At 36.6% G+C, this 20,504-nt stretch overlaps 2 protein-coding genes across 2 annotated transcripts; both read left to right on the forward strand.

The window, feature by feature from the left end:
- The first annotated feature begins 11,019 nt into the window (after nt 1-11,019).
- Nucleotides 11,020-15,047, forward strand: LOC136248194 (probable outer membrane protein pmp20). Its single transcript, XM_066040005.1, has 2 exons — nt 11,020-14,962; nt 15,025-15,047. The coding sequence occupies exons 1-2, from the start codon at nt 11,020-11,022 to the stop codon at nt 15,045-15,047; spliced, it is 3,966 nt and encodes a 1,321-aa protein (XP_065896077.1).
- On the forward strand, nt 14,959-19,453 carry LOC136247550 (probable outer membrane protein pmp20). The gene is made up of 2 exons (XM_066039307.1): nt 14,959-18,401; nt 19,170-19,453. Exon 1 carries the CDS (start codon nt 15,061-15,063, stop codon nt 17,623-17,625), a length of 2,565 nt encoding a protein of 854 aa, XP_065895379.1. The 5' UTR covers nt 14,959-15,060; the 3' UTR covers nt 17,626-18,401; nt 19,170-19,453.
- Nucleotides 19,454-20,504: the final 1,051 nt, after the last annotated feature.

A 20,504-nucleotide genomic window follows, 5' to 3' on the forward strand; every position in this document is an offset into this window, starting at 1 on the left:
GGCAGACCGCAAGGAGGGTATATTCTGCAAACATCACTGAAGTTTATGCATGGAGTTATTTATATATTAACAGCTGGTGCAGTGGACTAATGCCGTATTCAATAGTGAGCTGATTTTATCTGTTGCACAATTCAAGGATGTGTCTGACTGCTAGCCTTGAATCAGGCTAAATGTCAAAACTCCAAGATCAGCCAAATCTCTATTATAAGCCGCATGTGAAACCATGTCCGTAGCCACCAGGCAAACGTGATTTGGACCAGGATGTGTGTGTAATTTCAATGTATCTAGTCAGACCTGAAATGGAACACTACATTAATTACATACTACCTAAGAATCCTAGGATTTCTTAAGTGTAACATTTCACATGCTTCACTTCAAACAAAACAGGTTAAATTTGTTCGTCTATTTTCAAGTGATTCCCAGTCCAGGTGGTCCATGAAATTACAATGGGATCACATGTATTTGTTACAGTGCGGGCTGTCCTGTGTTGGATCTACTCTAGAGTTGAGATTTCAAGGTAGACTCACTGCCAATGTACTGACACTAGTACTGTTGTAGCATGTTTAAGTGGAGGACAAATGAAATAGTAATGCTAGATTATTTATGTATACAAATTTTTCATAATGAAATTGATATCCCATTTTGATTTGTACTTCCACTTTGCAACATATTCAAGAGCAAGAAGCTACCACACTTAATCTCCAACCACTGTCATTAATTAACCAAGATCTCACTAGTCTGTAATTCACCTTACTGTAGTGATTTTATTGATTCATCTGTATGTTTTCTTCATTTCCTTTGAAGTTGTACCAAGAGTTCATAATAAGGTGGAGAGTGTCTAACTTGAATGCATTCACCAAACACCCTGCTTAAAGTAACACCTCGGCCTTATTTCAGAACAAAGGTTTTACCTTCTTCGGCAACTCTAATCAACAGTTTTCTATCCCCCAGTAAAGGTGTTGATTTGATGAAAGGTGAACTTTACACAGGGTGTTTGTACAGGCCATACTGAGAGTTAGACACTCTCCCCCATACAAATCAGTATTACAAACTCTTGGTTGTACAGTATAGGTAAACAAAGATAAGTTTCTCTCCCATCTTATTCTAGGATTTCTATTGACAAGGAAAATTCAATTATTTGTATACAGGCTCAAAATTGAGAAAATATAAAGAAAGTGAATTAATATTATACAGTCAGTTTGCTTTTGGATATTTAATGTCTCCAACCACAACAATAATTCGATGAATCCATGCATCTCATCACTGGTCGTCTGAACATTCTGAAAGTGATACCTCAGTCAATCAATCAACCATATATTCTGTTTATTAGACTGAATAAAGTCATGATTACCTAAACAATCACTTAATTAATGTTTTATAATTATCCTATTCCATTTTCCTGGAGGTTCCACTGATAAAATGCAATTTCAGCAATGATAGCAGCTAGCCAAGCTGCAAGTTGATTCAGAAAGCATTCCATTCTGTATAATAGACCCCATCCAGAATTCAACTCAGTACTCAGGCTGAGATATCTGACAATAGTCCACTACTCTGTTAATGAATCATTGATGTTCACACAATATAGCCTCCTTGAGGTATCTGAATGTTTGTTCCTCACACACTGCACAAAATTCCTTTAGATTCTACTTGATTCAGCTTGTCACCACACTTGTTTCCTTTGTAGTGTAGCTATACACATACTGATTTATGCCGATTAGAAAGGTTGGGCCTCAGACTGTACATTCTAAGTAAAAATAACTAACATACTAGTAAAAACAAGTCATGCATTAAGTTCCCTACTTGATATATCCGAAGATGAAATCACTGAGTCAGCTATTCCCACAATTAGTACTTCGTTACTAATGACAACCAACAAGAACCCACAATCGATCCTTAAATTCGTTTTATCTTTCTTGGGGTACGTTTGATTACCTGCTGGAAGTGCCACTGATAACTTGTACAGCAATGGTAAGCTGCAAGCTTCAATCTGAGAAAGCATTCCGTTCCGCAGTTTAGTCCATCATTCCGTTCCGTTCCGTTCCGTTCCGTTCCGTAGAATAGTCCCCACCCAAAAACTTTACATTATTCAACACTTATCAAAAGCACTCAACACCTATCAACAGATCTCTATCATCAGTTAAAGTGTTAATTTGTTCAAAGATCATTGTCTGTTCAATAATACACAGTGATTTTGTACAGGCTGTATTAGCAGTTAGACACTCTCCCTCCCTATTTTTATTATGTACTCTTGATATTATCTATGATATATTATCTATGATAAGAGTCAGTTATAATTTATCTAAAAATACTTGTAGAGATTGGGATTCTATTGTGTCAGTTGGTAAATTGTTCCAATCGCGGATAGATTTGGGGTAATAGCTGAATTTATAATGATCTGTTCTAGCAAACGGAATCTCAAAATGGAAGGGGTGGTGATGGCGGGTGGGATATGTGGTGTTAGTGAAATAATTTGGGACTGTTAAGACTGATGAGGAGTAAACAATGTTGTAGAAGACTTTTAATCTAGTCACATATCGTCGGTGTTGAAGTGATGGCCATTGTAGATCTGCTAACATAGATGTAACACTACTGTTATATCGGTAGTCTGACTTGACCCAACGAGCAGCACGTCGTTGTACCATTTCTATACTTTGTATCTCCTTCTGCAAGTAGGGGTCCCATACTGCCGATCCATACTCCAACAGTGGTCTCACTATACTGGTGTAGGCTAAACATTTAGTTTCTGCAGAACATCTATAAAGGTTACGTTTAACAAAGTTTAGCATCCTTGTTGCTTTTGTTGCTTCAGATGATTGTAGCTTGATATTGGTCTGGTCACTGTCGTACTATAGGCGTACGCATTTAGCTAGCTAGCTAGCTACAGCCCTGCAAAAGCCATTTTAACTACAGTAACTGTAGTTTAGCAACTGTTCACGGGTGAAGTTTGCTCGTTCATATCAGAGGTGACGATTACTTAGCAATCTTAATTCCCTTAGCTACCTGGCAGCAACAATCCTTTAGATAATATAGTGTGAGTATGCTGTTCAGGTGATAGAACAAATCAAATTATTGCAAATAGTGGCTACTCAACAATATATCAGTCTGTACATGTAGCAGCTTGAAAGCTTTTCATACAACCAAATAATTAAGCATGTGTATAGATAATGATTTGAAGCCGCACAGCCTGAATTTGTAAGCAATACTGACCAAGGAACATATCTGTTCCAAGCATCTTCGTTGCCATGGTAGCTATCACTGAGGCCCAAGGGTACCACTATTCATCAGATCACTGATATCTGGTTGCCTTGGAACATAGAATCACATTGTTTTGCTGTCAGACTTTAAATTCCCTCTTCTTATATATAGAAGTTTCCTTTACTATAGGAAACATTGAAAACTATATGCTGATTTTGAAGACATTTCAATAAATTCCCACAGCTGGTCATAAAGTAAAGATCCAGATTGTCAACCAAGGAATAAAGCAACAGAATAAGTAATACTAATAATTTATATGCCACAGTCATCAAGATTCTCGTGTATGCATGCACGTCTACAAAATTTAGAATATGCATGGACTCTCTGCCTGTCGCAAGCAAGCCATTTGAGCTCAAACATGAGAGCTATATAGCTACATGCTATATAACATAAACGTATGCAATTCCTGGTCAGGTTACTGACAGTTAGCCAGTGATGTCTGTCACCATCATGTAGCGTTAAATTTTTGGATATACCTGTAACTAGCACTGACTGCTGAGTATGTATGGTTCCTGTGAGTCCATTGAAAACATCGTGGCTGATTGCACAGGGTAAACTGGCTTGCATTGATAATACCAGTGCTGCAATTTGTCCATGCTCCTGTAGTGATGCTTTATCAGAAACCCTGAGTATAGTGCAGGGACGGATCCAGGGGGGGGCTTTGGGAGCTGAAGCCTCCCCCCTTCACTTTTAGGCTTTACTTGATCAATATACTGAGTATTATAATGAAATGTTGTCTTAGCATAATTATATGATCACTAATAATACAAATACTCATAAAACCACCTTATAAACATCTTTCCAAGGTATTATCAGTGGATTTATGCTAAAGTTTATGCAACAAGGACCCGGATCAGCATTGGAGGTGTACAAGATCGAGATACTCTAATAGAGCAGTCAGCTAACTACTCTAATAGAACATTCACTGGAAACATATAGTTAGTTCTGTTAAGGAATTTTTCCAACTCTGCCTGCACCTATACATACACTGAAGTGCATTGGTCTGTTTAAAGGGCTTCATTCATCTACTTTTGTAGTTAATATGTATGGCAATACTTAATTCAGGTACACAATTTCCATTGAAAATGCTCTCAGATTCAATCTTGTATTGTTCAAATTTCAGAATTTTCCACTTTCAGCATTATTATTCTAACATGCACCTATTCAGTGTTGTGCAATTGTGAGAGGGTGCATTATGTACTTGGTTGTCTGTACCTACCCAAACTTTTCCATTAACAAAATGCTTCAGAGAGCCATACTTATAATCTAAAGGCAGTATATAAAATATCTACAGGCAGAAAATAGTATGAATGTTATGTGGAAATGTCTCCAAATTACAGTATTTTAGCATCTATTTTTCAAAAATTTCCTGGGGGGGGGGGGGAATGCCCCCAGAACCCCCTAGTTCCGAAATGTGCTTTGCACACCTCTACCCAAGAGATTAGTACCTTGAGTTAGCCCCCCCCCCCTTTATAAATCCTAGATCCGCCCCTGTAGTGAATTGTATAATAATGCACATACATTATTATTATTAATTGTAACTACACCCATGCAATCGTGAGTGGCCCATGCATTGTCATTTACAGTTTGCTTGTTAGATGGGGACATGATATGGAGGAGACATCAGGACCATTTAAGACAAAATAACGAAGCCACTGTCACTGAGCCATTTGGATCATCTGGGGATTTGTGGGGAAGACCCAATAACAGAGACTGTTCCCTCCCTTCTGCCACATCATAACCCAAGACATAATTGTACCAAACCTATAAAAGGTATCAGAATTATTTAATTATAATTGCTCTGTCAATTAAAGGAGGATGTGATGTAGCTAATGACTTGTAATAATGCACACATTATTAATTGTAATTACACCTAATCCCATGCACCTTGATGTAATATAACTTTTTGTAAAAATTGCTGTAGTTTCATGTTGTTGTGTCTCATTGAAGTGGGGATGTACCTGTTTGTGTTTTTGTAACCATTGTTTGATGTGAATTTTTTGAGTGATTATAACACCCTGATCTATAAGTTTCATGTGGAAACAGGACTGCTATATGTACACTGTGGTATTGCGCATGAATCAGATTTTTAACAAGTCAAGCATTAAAAAGACTTGCACACATGTCCTTTCCATCTGTTGTCACATACACACATTGTGAACCTTCTTGAGCTCTGCCAGAAAGTTCCGCTTTTGTCCCATTTTGATACCAGTATGCAATTCCACATGGTCAGATTTCTAGTCCTCTGTGTATAATTATACAAACCAATATCACATGAAAATATTACAGTATAACTTACTGTGTAACATTACAGCAGTTTTTACAGTCTAACATGTTATAGCTATACGTACGCAAAACACAATTGCAAGTATTATAAAAAAGGCCATAGCTATTATTTTTGATTGGCCAATATTCCTTGATCTATATCAGAAGAAAGTGTTTATTAATTTGATCAATGCTGCCGTTGGTTACATACAAGTTATATTTGCAGGTGTAGTATGGTTGCTATGACTGAAATAAATCTAGGTTACTAATATGCCACGGTTCTGTAGTTTGTCTAGAGCCAGATGCGCCCTCCCTTTGTACAAAATTAATACTATTTACAAAAAGGCTATCACTTGGTGGACTAAGCAGGCACTTGCAACCATGGCTGTACATTTTGTGTGGGCGGGAGAAAGCAGTGGCAGTGATCCCAGCGATTTCAGTGCATTTGATTACTACGGATATCCGAGGTCGCCACTATCTCAGCGAACACGAAGATGTTGCGTACTAAAGATATTCGAGGTCGCCACTATCTTAGCGAACAAGGAGAGGTTGTATAGTAAAGATATCCGAGGTTGCCACTGTATCAGCGAACACGAAGACGTTGTGTACTAAAGATATTCGAGGTCGCCACTATCTCAGCGAACACGGAGAGGTTGTATACTAAAGATATCCGAGGTTGCCACTGTATCAGCGAACACGAAGACGTTGTGTACTAAAGATATTCGAGGTCGCCACTATCACAGAGAAGCAGAGAGAGGTTGTGTACTAAAGATATCAGAGGTCGCCACTATCTCTGCGATTAAGAACAGTTTACGTGAAGGGAAGTGAAGGCGCTGTTATCTCAGCGTAATATCATCTTTTAACCCAAAGTGAGAGGTAATTGCAGCAATACACTGTCATCAATTTTTCTTTAATAGAAACGTGTTTGTGGCGATTTTATTTTGTTTAATACTAAAGGTCACAGCATCCAGTATTCTTCACTAGTATGAACTCCGGTCCAGCACGTGCCTTTGTGCTGGGGGTGGTAGGCAAGGGCAGTCCATCAAGCCCGGGTTAAAAAAAAAGTACTATATCGGCCACTTTGTATTGAAAAATATCCATTAGCAGAAATTCGGTCAAACTTGAACGCTCTATTAGAGAGTTTTATTATAGTAATTTTGTGGATTCAGTTAATTGAAGGTAAACAATCATGCTACAGTAGCTTACTATACCACGATCCATTAGAAGACTACAAAATGCATCATAAGTGGTAATAAATTCATTGGTGGTATGAATCACGTTAAGAAAATCTTCGGCGATAGGTATTTACCACACATGACTACGAATGTCGCCGAAAGCCATATGAACACGCTTAGCATTTCTAAGGATTTAATTAAGCAGACATACCATAATGAACCACCACTCAAGGATCCACTGTATACTGAAGTTAGATCTACAACTATACTGGAGATGCAAGTTGAATTACGACAAAACTCCCTATTATAGAGAGAATAGAGTAGTCACCGCATTTCTGCTAATGCCGTAAATTTGTTTAACCACTCTTTCTTCGTGAAGGAAGGGACTAACAATAAAACCCTGGATATCATCGTATTTGCCTGCCCAAGAGGAGTTGGAAAATCTGGCTTTGTTTAGTTGCAATAGACCCAAGGGTAACGTAACTTATGAGCGTTTGTTTACATCATGTCGAGGTGATCGTACGCGATCGATTTTTCTTCACGAATTTCGCCTTTGTATACAGTGAAGATAGGTGAGTAAAGGAAAAATTTATCCAGTAATTAATTCCCCTGTTCATGGCGAACACGATGGTGAAAATTGTAGCTCCGTATCTCAATTCGTTGGTAAGTTACAACCGTTTTTGTAAGCGCCTGTAATATATTTCCCGTTACTTGCTGTACATATCGATTTTTCTGTTGTTGCTACTTTTTAGGGCTGTAACTCTCAAAGTTATTGGCATATGAAGCTGAAACTTGGCCAGTGGGTACACTTGACTAAGTAGATTGTAAATATGTAATAAACAGGAATTTGAAAAATGCGATTATGTCCTGTTTTCACAGATCTGGTCACAAATGTAACTACCTGTTTTGTATGGTCGGTATAGAAACAACAATCCAATATACAGTTCTATTATTGAAAGTACAGTTTTTATTCTCATATGAAATTGCATCAGATTGAAACCAAACATTATTGTTTAAATATCCTCATTTGTAACCTGCTATGTTCCATAAAAGGTGACATATACAATTCATATATTGTGTTGTGATTCATTTACTCAGATTCAAGTCAGTTTATAGGATGTAGCTATCAGGCCACTCTTTCTACAGATTCTCACAAAACACTTAATTAATGAAATGGTTTAAATTCAGTTAGATAATTATTATTTGAATAGCTAACACTTTTCTCCATTTGTTTGTCACCTAGCTACCATAATTATGATGGCAAGTTCTCTCTGCATGATCTTTTTATCTATATAGCCTTAAATTACACAGTGTTTGAGTAATTACTTGTTTTAAAATTTAAAAAAAAGACTCATTACTTATAATTGTGACAAGCAGTACTGATTTGATCTGACAAACCATAATGTTACAGTAGTTGCTATGACAACTGTTAACTGATATTTCAATCCCCACATAAATTAAGATAACAGAAGATACACAATTGGTGCAGCCATTGTAAAAGTTCATAGAAACTTAAATTTAATTTCCTGTAAATGTGTAGGTTTCTGTCACCATGCAGGAAATATTGAATAGATATATGATTAGTGTAACCAAGTAACCAGATTGAATAGTCTGTGTTACACCCCTTTACACTGCTAATATGCTACTACAGATGTAGAAGCCTTGAGATAGTAATATGGTTGGTAGGATACTCTAATAGAATAGTCAGTCAATACTCTGAACAGTCACCATATCACTATTGAGAATCCTCCACAATTACATCTGCAGTACTATCCCATGTATGGGCACATTTAGCCTGTTATGATATTTTTGCAAATGAAATGCTCGTAGTCTTGTGTATGCCATTCCTTAGTTCCATAATAATTATTATAGTTATGACTGTCATCCCTATACAACTCTTGATCACTTAGAAAGTAGATATTATGTGCATAAAACCACACTACATTAAAATTTTAGTCCCTCCCCCAGACCCCCTACTCCACTCTGATGCACTACCCCCTGTCCTATATTTACATCAGTGACGTGAATTCATGTTGTACTATAGTATGATTCTTCCAAAGTGGTATAACATACTGAATTAATATCTCTACTACACTGTGCAACTTTCATTACATACTTATTCCTCTCTCTCAACCAAATCACTATTTGGTTTGTTCCACTGACCCTGTAGGAATTTCAAGCTGTCTGGCTCCTGATATAGTTATTTGACTATATTACTGGTTGCCTCTACAGCACTTCAGTGATCGAGTCACCATCTGGACTGGGAAATCATTCAATAGTGACACCAAAGTTACAATGTCAACATTCTCACTCACTGCTAGACAGGTTTTCACTTTTCAGTCTTGTGGGGTTGTAAGAATGAAACCATAATACTTCTTCATGCATACCCAGGGGGATTCTGAGGTTCCCAGGGACTGATCAACTATATTCAGGAAATTAAAATTGAGTTCCCATTGATTTGCAAAGGTTACGAATAATAGAGCAGTCACATTAATCTTTGTATGAAGCTATACTTGAGTCCACAGTCTAAAATAGTATCTTAGTGTATTAAAACCAGAAAATGTGGGCATTCTCCCAGGTCCTCCAGAATGGTATCCATGTCTGTTCAAAACTTCACATAGCTCCACCTCTTAACTCTTTAGCCTTCTCCTGGACACTATGCCAACAGAAGCAAGCATAAACAGCCTATACCAATTTCCTAAAATATGTCAGCTTTCAATGATTTTGGGTCAAACTTGTTACCAGATTCAATCTAAGAGAATGCATAATTTTGCTGGGGTAGCATTTCCAGACACCTCAGATTTAAGTGTGCATGTAACAGAAAATTTGGAAACTTGTCATCAAAATTTCTAGAGCTGCCCTTGATTTATTCTTAACAGTGATCAATGATCTTAGTATAAGTTGGAAAATATTACACCATGTACGTAGGTGTCCACAACAAAATGTTACTGTTTTTGTCCTTCACAAATACTTTAAAATGATTTTTCTAATGTATTATTCAAAGCTCTAGAAGCATGTATTTTGGAATGGGTTTGCAGTCACACTCTGTACTGTTTTGTATTTGAACATAAACTGATATCCATTCCACCACCCTCCACTCAAAAATGTGACCCAGTCTGGGAAAACCGGGCTTATCGCCTACTTAAAAGTATCGAGAAATGCCGGTTTAAAGTGTTTAGTGCGTTATAGCTTACCAATGGTTGAAGCTATGTGTACCAAATTTTCACACGTTTTACACCAATTCCTTACCTTCCAGAGCATCCACTGTGCAAGTAGCCAACAACTAAGTTTCCCACCATTTTAGATAGTTTTTAAACCGAAGTTGACTGTATCAGGCGAGCTGCAACTGAATTGGGTGAGAGGTGGGGGCCCTGGTAGATGGACAAGATAATGTTCAAAAATTGAAAAGGAAGGTGTAGGGATGAATTAGGCCAAGTTTTGGGCCATTGAGGTCTCAAAATTGGCTTAAATGAAAGGAAATTCACAGCAGAGGTACTTATTCAACACCACAGAGCTGTACAGCCACATACAGTCATCCCCAGGCTGACCAGGGCTCCCTTAAGTCCCCACACCGCACATACAGATCACCACTGGGCTTGGGAAAAGCAGCCAGCGAAACCAGACCACTCAAGTCTAGCTGATTTCTATTGTAGAATTAGATAGTTTATTCTTGTAGCTTTGTGTCCTGGGTGAAAAATCGAATCTGCTGACATGGGCAATAAGACTGGTTTAGTCAAACTGGGTCACATAATATTATGTTCATACCAATGATACAGTGATGCCCGTGAAACTCTTTATGAAACAAGTAATGCTTTTATGCTTCTATATAGCACTCATGATACACGGAAAGGCCTTTAAAAAGTCCACCATCAGTATAATTTAACATTACTGGTAATCTTGTTTAACTAGCAAGGTTTGTGAATTGAAATAGTGTTTATCTTCTAGTGCAAAGTTTTGCCCCCATAGGTCAGTTATACTGTATCTTCACAATACTTTGTAAACACCTTTATAAGCATCACAAAGAAATAATACAATAACACTGCATTACACTCCAATGACTCCACACAGCAAAAACATTTAAGGAACAAAAACTGGTTGTAATGTGCAATAAATAGCTATTTCCTTATTCACTAATGTGACTGTTCTATATATAGTGAGGGTTATAATTACATTAATTTTACATCGTGTTTCTGTGTCTATAAATAGTGTGAAGATCACAAAATAGTGAGGTCATATATGGTTAGGATTTCATCATGTTTCTGTGCCTATAAATAGTGTGTGGATCACAAACCAGCAGTAGTGTATGTGTTTCTCTGCTGTAGTAATGTGGAGCATGTTTACAAGATTGACAGTTCTACTGCTACTGTTACTCCTTTGGAATGTTGATGGAGTGAAAGGTAACATTGATGTCCATCCTGGTAATGATGCTGAAGTTGATGCTAGTGTTTCAGGTAGTGATGAGGATGAAATTCCATGTTGTAATATTGGAAACTATACTTTCTATTCAATTGTTGATGTACTGAATAATGTCACTACTAGTAACACCATTATCAATATATCAACTGATGTTGTGTTGTCTTCAATTGTGACACTTGAAGGTCTCAACAATATTACAATAATTGGACAAGGAAATCCCACTGTGAACTGTAATGATATTGGATCAGTGAAGTTTGTATCCTGCAATAATGTCACTATTGAAGGTGTCCATTGGGATAGGTGTGGATCTGTCAAACTATCAGCTTACCCTGGAGTGAAGTTTTACAATTCATCCAACATATTTATTAATGATTCCTCTTTTCATCACTCAAGAGGACACACTGTTGTATTGTCAAACATGTTAGGAAATGTGTACATTAACAATTGTCAGTTTGCACATAACAAATACCACAAAGGTCATGGAGCTGCTATTTACTATACATCTAGTCCTGAACAGATTACTCGGATACAGTTGGTAATTAACAGTTGTCATTTCACTTTTAATGGACCAGCTGAAAGTGTTGTTTACATTGATAATTCAAATAATAAAGTCAATGGCCATATTTCTTTACTACAAAATTCTACATTTACCCAAAACAAAGGAGTACCCATTTACATTTCACACACCAGTCTAATTCTCAGCAACAGTGTATCATTCAAGGATAATAAAGCCATTGCTGGTGGAGGTATTTATAGCAGGAACTCTATTATCAAATTTGATGACAAGTGTAATTTGAGCTTCTATAATAATTCAGTTAACAATAAAGGTGGAGCCATCTATCAAACTCATTCCAAGATGTTCATCAGAATGAATACTGTAGTAATGTTTGCAAGGAACTCAGCAGTTGGATATGGTGGTGCGGTATTTACTGAAGAAAGGTCACTCATCTCTTTTGAAGATCAGTCACAAGTAACATTTGATGATAACAGAGCCAAAAGTGGAGGAGCAATATGTTCCGTACAGAACAGCAGTTTATTATTTTGTAGAAACTCAGTTGTTGAGTTCAGTCACAATGTAGCAGTAGAGTTTGGGGGAGGAGCTATGAACGTTGCTTCTTATGTGTTAATATATGATAATGTAAGTATTTCATTCCATAACAATACTGCCAGATGGGGAGGAGCTATTTCTGAGTTTCATAGTTCAAATATTTCATTTGATGGAAATTCAAGATTAACATTTACAGAAAACAAGGCCACTGGTAGAGGAGGAGCTATGCACTGCAATTTCAATTCTAGATTCTCCTTTGATGGTAACTCATTGTTAACATTCAGTGACAACAGTGCTGTGTATGGAGGTGGAGCTATAGACTTATATTCTGGAGGTAACTGTTACACAACAATTCATGGAAACTCAACCCTGTCATTCTATAACAACAAAGCCAGGTACGGAGGAGCCATACTCTCTGATCATACTAGCAAAATGTCATTTACTGACAATGTAACAATAACATTCACTAACAACAGAGCAACACATGGTGGTGCAATAGATGCTAATAATTGTGATGTATCATTTACTGGCCACTCTATGGTGACATTTACTAACAATACTAGTGTGGATAGAGGTGGAGCATTGTACTGTACTAACAACTGTCACATGACGTTTAAGGGAAAGTCAACTTTAACATTTAACAACAACAATGCCATGAATGGAGGGGCTATAAGGGTTTATGCTAGTAGCAGAATTTCATTTGATGACAGCACAACAGTAATGTTAAATGAAAATACAGCAGGAACAGGTGGTGTTATCCATGCATATAATTCGTATGTTTCATTTTCAGGCAAATCATCAGTAAATTTTAGAGGTAACTCAGCTAGAGAAGGAGGAGGAGGAGCAGTAATGATTCAGTTTAGTTCATACATTGAGTTTCATGGAAACTCGATTGTTACATTCAGCAACAACCAAGCCAATTCAGTAGGAGCTATAACTTCCACTCATACTTCTTTTGTGCTGTTTTATGAAAACACAAAAGTATCATTCACTAACAATAGTGCAAAATGGGGAGGAGCCATTGAAGTAGTTAATGGTTCAAAGGTTTCAATTGATGGAAATTCAAGAGTAACATTAAGTGGAAATAAGGCCACTGACAGAGGAGGAGCTATGATCTGCAACTTAAATTCTAGATTATCATTTGGTGGTAACTCAGTGTTAACATTCAGTGACAATAGTGCTGTGTATGGAGGTGGAGCTATAGATTCTTACACTGGAGGTAACTGCTACACAATATTTCATGGAAACTCAACCCTGTCATTCCATAACAACAGAGCCAAGTATGGAGGAGCCATACTCTCTGATCATACTAGCAAAATGTCATTTACTGACAATGTAACAATAACATTCACTAACAACAGAGCAACACATGGTGGTGCAATAGATGCTAATAATTGTGATGCATCATTTACTGGCCACTCTATGGTGACATTTACTAACAATACTGGTATGGATAGAGGTGGAGCTTTGTACTGTTCTAACAACTGTCACATGACTTTTAATGGAAACTCAACTTTAGCATTTAACAACAACAATGCCACGAATGGAGGAGCCATGATGTCTTTTGGTAGGAGCAGAATTTCATTTGATGAGAGCACAACAATAATGTTTAATGTAAACATGGCATTTATGAGTGGCAGTGCCATTTGTGCATATAATTCTACAATATCATTTAGAGGTGAATCATCAGTAACTTTTAGAGGTAATTCTGCAAAAGAAGGAGGAACTATAACTGCTCAATACACTTATGTGGTATTTTATGAAGACACAGACGTACTATTCACAAACAATAGTGCAAAATGGGGAGGAGCCATTTCTGAGATTTTAAATTCAAAGGTTTCATTTGATGGAAATTCAAGAATAATATTAAGTGGAAATGTGGCCACTAGTAGAGGTGGAGCTATGCATAGCAACCTCAATTCTGAATTCTCATTTGGTGGTAACTCAGAGTTAACATTCTTTGACAATAAAGCTGTGTATGGAGGTGGAGCTATAGACTCATTATCTGGAGGTAACTGCTACACAAAATTCCATGGAAACTCAACTGTGTCATTCCATAACAACAGAGCCAAGTATGGAGGAGCCATACTCTCTGATCATACTAGCAAAATGTCATTTACTGACAATGTAACAATAACATTCACTAACAACAGAGCAACACATGGTGGTGCAATAGATGCTAATAATTGTGATGCATCATTTACTGGCCACTCTATGGTGACATTTACTAACAATACTGGTATGGATAGAGGTGGAGCTTTGTACTGTTCTAACAACTGTCACATGACTTTTAACGGAAACTCAACTTTAGCATTTAACAACAACAATGCCATGAATGGAGGAGCCATGATGTCTTTTGGTAGGAGCAGAATTTCATTTGATGAGAGCACAACAATAATGTTTAATGTAAACATGGCATTTATGAGTGGCAGTGCCATTTGTGCATATAATTCTACAATATCATTTAGAGGTGAATCATCAGTAACTTTTAGAGGTAATTCTGCAAAAGAAGGAGGAACTATAACTGCTCAATACACTTATGTGGTATTTTATGAAGACACAGACGTACTATTCACAAACAATAGTGCAAAATGGGGAGGAGCCATTTCTGAGATTTTAAATTCAAAGGTTTCATTTGATGGAAATTCAAGAATAATATTAAGTGGAAATGTGGCCACTAGTAGAGGTGGAGCTATGCATAGCAACCTCAATTCTGAATTCTCATTTGGTGGTAACTCAGAGTTAACATTCTTTGACAATAAAGCTGTGTATGGAGGTGGAGCTATAGACTCATTATCTGGAGGTAACTGCTACACAAAATTCCATGGAAACTCAACTGTGTCATTCCATAACAACAGAGCCAAGTATGGAGGAGCCATACTCTCTGATCATACTAGCAAAATGTCATTTACTGACAATGTAACAATAACATTCACTAACAACAGAGCAACACATGGTGGTGCTTTAGATGCTTATAATTGTGATGTATCATTTACTGGCCACTCTATGGTGACATTTACTAACAATACTGGTATGCATAGAGGTGGAGCTTTGTACTGTACTTACAACTGTCACATGACTTTTAATGGAAACTCAACTTTAGCATTTAACAACAACAATGCCACGAATGGAGGAGCCATGATGTCTTCTGGTAGGAGCAGAATTTCATTTGATGAGAGCACAACAATAATGTTTAATGTAAACATGGCTTTTATGAGTGGCAGTGCCATTTGTGTATATAATTCTACCATATCATTTAGAGGTGAATCATCAGTAAATTTTAGAGGTAATTCTGCAAAAGAAGGAGGAACTATAACTGCTCAATACACTTATGTGGTATTTTATGAAGACACAGACGTACTATTCACAAACAATAGTGCAAAATGGGGAGGAGCCATTTCTGAGATTTTAAATTCAAAGGTTTCATTTGATGGAAATTCAAGAATAATATTAAGTGGAAATGTGGCCACTAGTAGAGGTGGAGCTATGCATAGCAACCTCAATTCTGAATTCTCATTTGGTGGTAACTCAGAGTTAACATTCTTTGACAATGAAGCTGTGTATGGAGGTGGAGCTATAGACTCATTATCTGGAGGTAACTGCTACACAAAATTCCATGGAAACTCAACTGTGTCATTCCATAACAACAGAGCCAGGTATGGAGGAGCAATACACTCTAATGATGCAGTGTCATTTAATGATAATGTAAAGATAACATTCACTAACAATACAGCAACAACAGGTGGTGCTTTAAATGTTGATAACAGCATTGTGTCATTTTCTGGATACTCCTTGGTAAGTTTAAGATTTAACACTGCTGTACTAACAGGGGGAGCTTTAAGTTGTACTAAAAATAGCTACTTAATATTTCATGGAAATTCAACAGTATCATTTAAAAATAACAAAGCTGTATATTCTTCAGGAGGAGCTGTAGCCTCTAGTTCTAATTCACATGTGTTATTACAAGGAAGCACTTCAATAATATTTGCTAACAACATTGCTGAAAGCGGCGGAGCTGTGTCTATTGTGCAATCCAATATTAGCATTTCTACACACTCCTTATCAATGTTTGTAAACAACACAGCTAAAGGACATGGTGGAGCCATATATCTCAGTGATAACTTCACAGCAATGTTTAGTGATGGCTCTGATATTATGTTCAGTAATAACACTGCTACTAGATATGGTGGAGCTATCTATGGAGAAATTTCTGGTGCTTTTCAAAATAAAGTAATACTGAACATCACAGCCATTCATTTCTATAACAATACTGCTCTTGTAGGTGAAGATATATATGTTCATATATCATCATCTTGTGATGACTTGTGCCTAAACAGCAGCATTGTGGGTTATGAGGCATCTCTAGCATATGAAAGAGGAAACTATATTAATACTCCTCGCAATAAACTAGTTATGGATGAACCAGCTACATGTGTTCTTAAAAGCAATGACACTAACTGTAGGACATACTACATAAACAATGTAATGCTTGGTCCAGAAATTACTATTCATGCCTGTGTACGGGACTATTATGACCAACTTGCTGATGCAACAAGATTTTCAGTGATCAGTAACAGTCAAAATTATGACATTATTGGAGTGTCAACTGATGTGCTAATTTCCTGTGACGATTTAAGAGGAATAAGTGTAATAGGAGACAAAGTTACAACACCGTCAAATATTTCCACGACTCTTACTTCTCATGATGGTGGTCAAACTGACTTGAAAACTATTTCAGTACAGCTAATAATTGAATTATCACCATGTCACCCTGGTTTCTATTATGATAACACAACACAAAGGTGTATATGCTACTATGATGATGATATCATAACTTGTTCTGATAGTACATCATTTATCAGGAGAGGTTATTGGTTTGGAGTAGTCAATGATAAATCAACAGTGACAGTTTGTCCCAACAATTACTGTAACTTTACTTGTTGTGAAGCTACTAATGGATTTTATGAACTCTCACCAGTGAGAATGAATCAGTGTAGTTCACACAGATCTGGTACTGCTTGTGGTAGTTGTGAAGAAGGCTATACTCTCTCATTTGATTCTGTAGAATGTGTAAGTGTTGACAAATGTTCAACTGGACAGACAGTAATGATAGTCACATTATCAATGATATACTGGATAGTCATAGTTATACTAGTGTTTATTATGACATACTATCATGTTGGGATTGGTTATTTGTATGCTATTACATACTATTACAGTATGCTGGATATTTTACTGAGCCAAAATTTATACCAATCAAAAGGATTGTTTACAACTGTTACTACTTTGTCCAGTCTTGTGAAAATCACTCCTCGATTTCTAGGACAGCTTTGCTTAGTAAAAAACATGAGTGGAATTGACCAACAATTCATTCACTATACACATCCACTAGCTGTCTCAGTTATAATAGTAATAATCTGTCAATCAGCAAGAATATCTCACAAGTTTTCTTCATTTATTAGTTAAGGAATTATCCGAACTGTTTGTTTCCTTCTGCTCTTGTCCTATACCTCTGTAGCCACAACTTCATTGCTGTTGTTGAGATCACTGACATTTAATAATGTGGATAAGGTTTACACTTACCTATCACCTGACATAAAGTACTGTCATGGTCGCCATCTACCATATTTTATTGTAGCAGTGTTATGTACACTAGTGATTGTGATTGGTCTACCACTTCTACTGCTACTAGAGCCATTCCTTAACCACAAGATCAACTTCATCAGGATGAAGCCATTACTGGATCAGTTTCAAGGATGTTACAAAGACAACTATCGTTACTTTGCAGCTTATCACATGATTTGTCGACTTGTTATTATTGTGATAATCATTGCAATTCCGTCCAACAATAATCTCTCCCAATTTTTGTTGATCTTTTCGAGCGTGGTTTTAGCTTTTATATTAATAAAATTAAAACCTTATCAACACAAGATCCTGAACATCTTTGATGGGTTGATTTTACAATTAGTGGTCCTGGCTACACTGATACCACTTGCTGACAATGTTAATCAACAATTATCAACAGCTACTATTATCATTGTAATAATTCTACCATTGATCTTCTTCATTGCTCTGGAACTGATAGTACACAAAGAGACCATCAAGACTATGGCTACAAAGATACTTGTAAATTTTAAGACCGAGCCAGTTGCTACCACCAATGATAATAATGAGGTACCAATGGGTGATATTGGAATAATCATTGATGATAATATGAGGAAGAATGCTACTATCTGTGAAATGTAAGTATGTACTATAGCTAGTTGTCAATGTCAACTATTATAATGTATGCAATTAAATCTACTGTAAAGTGATGTAAATGCAGTTGTGTTTCTCTGACTTGATAGTATGTGTTTATTGTTTATAATGTTACTATATGGCTTATCTGTATGTGACCGGATTTAGCAAAATCAACCATATGGCGCAAACGCCAAAAGTGAGATAACACTAGCATGAAGTCACTGCACTATCAGGCTAACAATTTTCATATCAAACTTGCCTTCAACTTGTTGGGTCTGCTTTTGTTGGACTGTTCTCTGGTGGCATGTATAACCACACCAGATGTCTTTTCAGGTCTGTGAATAACAGGGAAATGCTTTGAAGGGTTCATATACTCTGGACAGATGAGCAGGGAGCTGAATGTGTGATGTATGTCTGTTTTGTGAGATTTCAATCTATTTCCTGCCTCAGGCGGGCTGTTTTGTGGTCTGGTGCCTTCATATTACCATTCTCAAACCTATCTAAAATGGTAGGAAACTCTACAGGGATTACCTTGGCCACTAGCTGCTCTTAAAAATTGTGAATTGCTCCATCTTTGCTGAAAATTCCATACGTGTAGCTGTCAAGGCTGGTGAGTGACAAAGCTTCAAATTATTAAAATACGTTTCTCTCTGAATCAACAATGTTCCCATAAGGGCGATTTTCCAAAATCCAGTCACATATGCTACAGTATTATTGTACAATAGTAGTCAGTTTCTACTGTGTATTATGTTGTTGTTTATGTGAAACAGTCCATCAAACACAAGAGATGATGCTACTCACTACCGGGATTCTTTCCTGGAGGTGATGGATGAGATAAAAGATTGATGTATACAGTGTGATCAATAACAATGACACTGATAGTCATGCATACACACTTTTCATATTTAGTAGCTACTTTGAACTATGTTATCTTGTGCTGTATACTACACCAAGCTTGTATAAATAGAACTCTTATAGTTATTGCTGTATTAGACTTCGCTATGATTAGCTATGCACTTAGCATTCTGTAAGTCAGCATTAATTTCCATGATTATCATCGTACTAGATTATGGATTAACACTAGACAATAGGGATCACATAAGACAGATCACGTTAGACACACAATTAGATAGCACACAACAAAACTTCAACATTCATACTGTACGTATGATTCAAAACTAAGGGTTCATGAACACACACATACACATGCACATACACCACTATGTGTCTACAACACAAATGACAGTTCAGTAGCACACCTTGGGGATTTTTGAAGCTATAGAAAGTATTAAGAACTAGGGAATAAAATCAAGAGTCTTGTAGATATGCCTTCTTGAGATTGGAATTTTAGTTATTCCAATATTTTAACTTTCAAATAAGACATCTGCGGAGATAAAGTTGCCCTAAACTGTAGTATTGATTAATCTGTTACATATGCTTGACTGTAATTATTATGTATATAACAGCGATGGTGAACTTCTACAACTATAATTCTTCAACGCTGTAGTATTTGAAGAGTTCACTATGTCCGTGGATTTATTAAACTAATCTAGATAGGATTTGTGGTTTCTATAGGAGACATTAAATATTTAGTTCTGAAACACAGCATTATGAGTTTAATTTAAGGGTAGAATAAGATACATTGAATTACTAAAAATATTTGAAAAGAGTTTTCTGCTATTAACAGTACCATGTTAATTGTTTCAGGCACAACCATAAACATGATTTCCACAATTCAGTTACATTACATGTAAAAAATACATTCTACTGTGGTCATGCCAATGGAATAAGTTTCCTGTTTCCAATCACTTCAGGTAGTGAGGGTGGGCAGTTATTATCATTAATAAATAAAATTTCATTATTTTAGCAAGCCTTCAAAGACAATAATCAGTATCTACCAGTTAACTGTTTTCAAACAACTGAGTAGCTATTATGGATGTTTAAAATAAGTGTAACAGGTGACTTTCCAATAAATTAATTCATTTAGAGGAGTTCAAATCCATAAAATACTTCCCAGTAAATACATAATGGTTTTGATAACTATGGTAGGATTAAACTGTGTTAGTATGAATGACTGTTCTACTAGATTATCTAGACCTTTACCA

Source organism: Dysidea avara, chromosome 2 (genome assembly GCF_963678975.1).
Source record: "Dysidea avara chromosome 2, odDysAvar1.4, whole genome shotgun sequence".
Classification (NCBI taxonomy): domain Eukaryota; kingdom Metazoa; phylum Porifera; class Demospongiae; order Dictyoceratida; family Dysideidae; genus Dysidea; species Dysidea avara.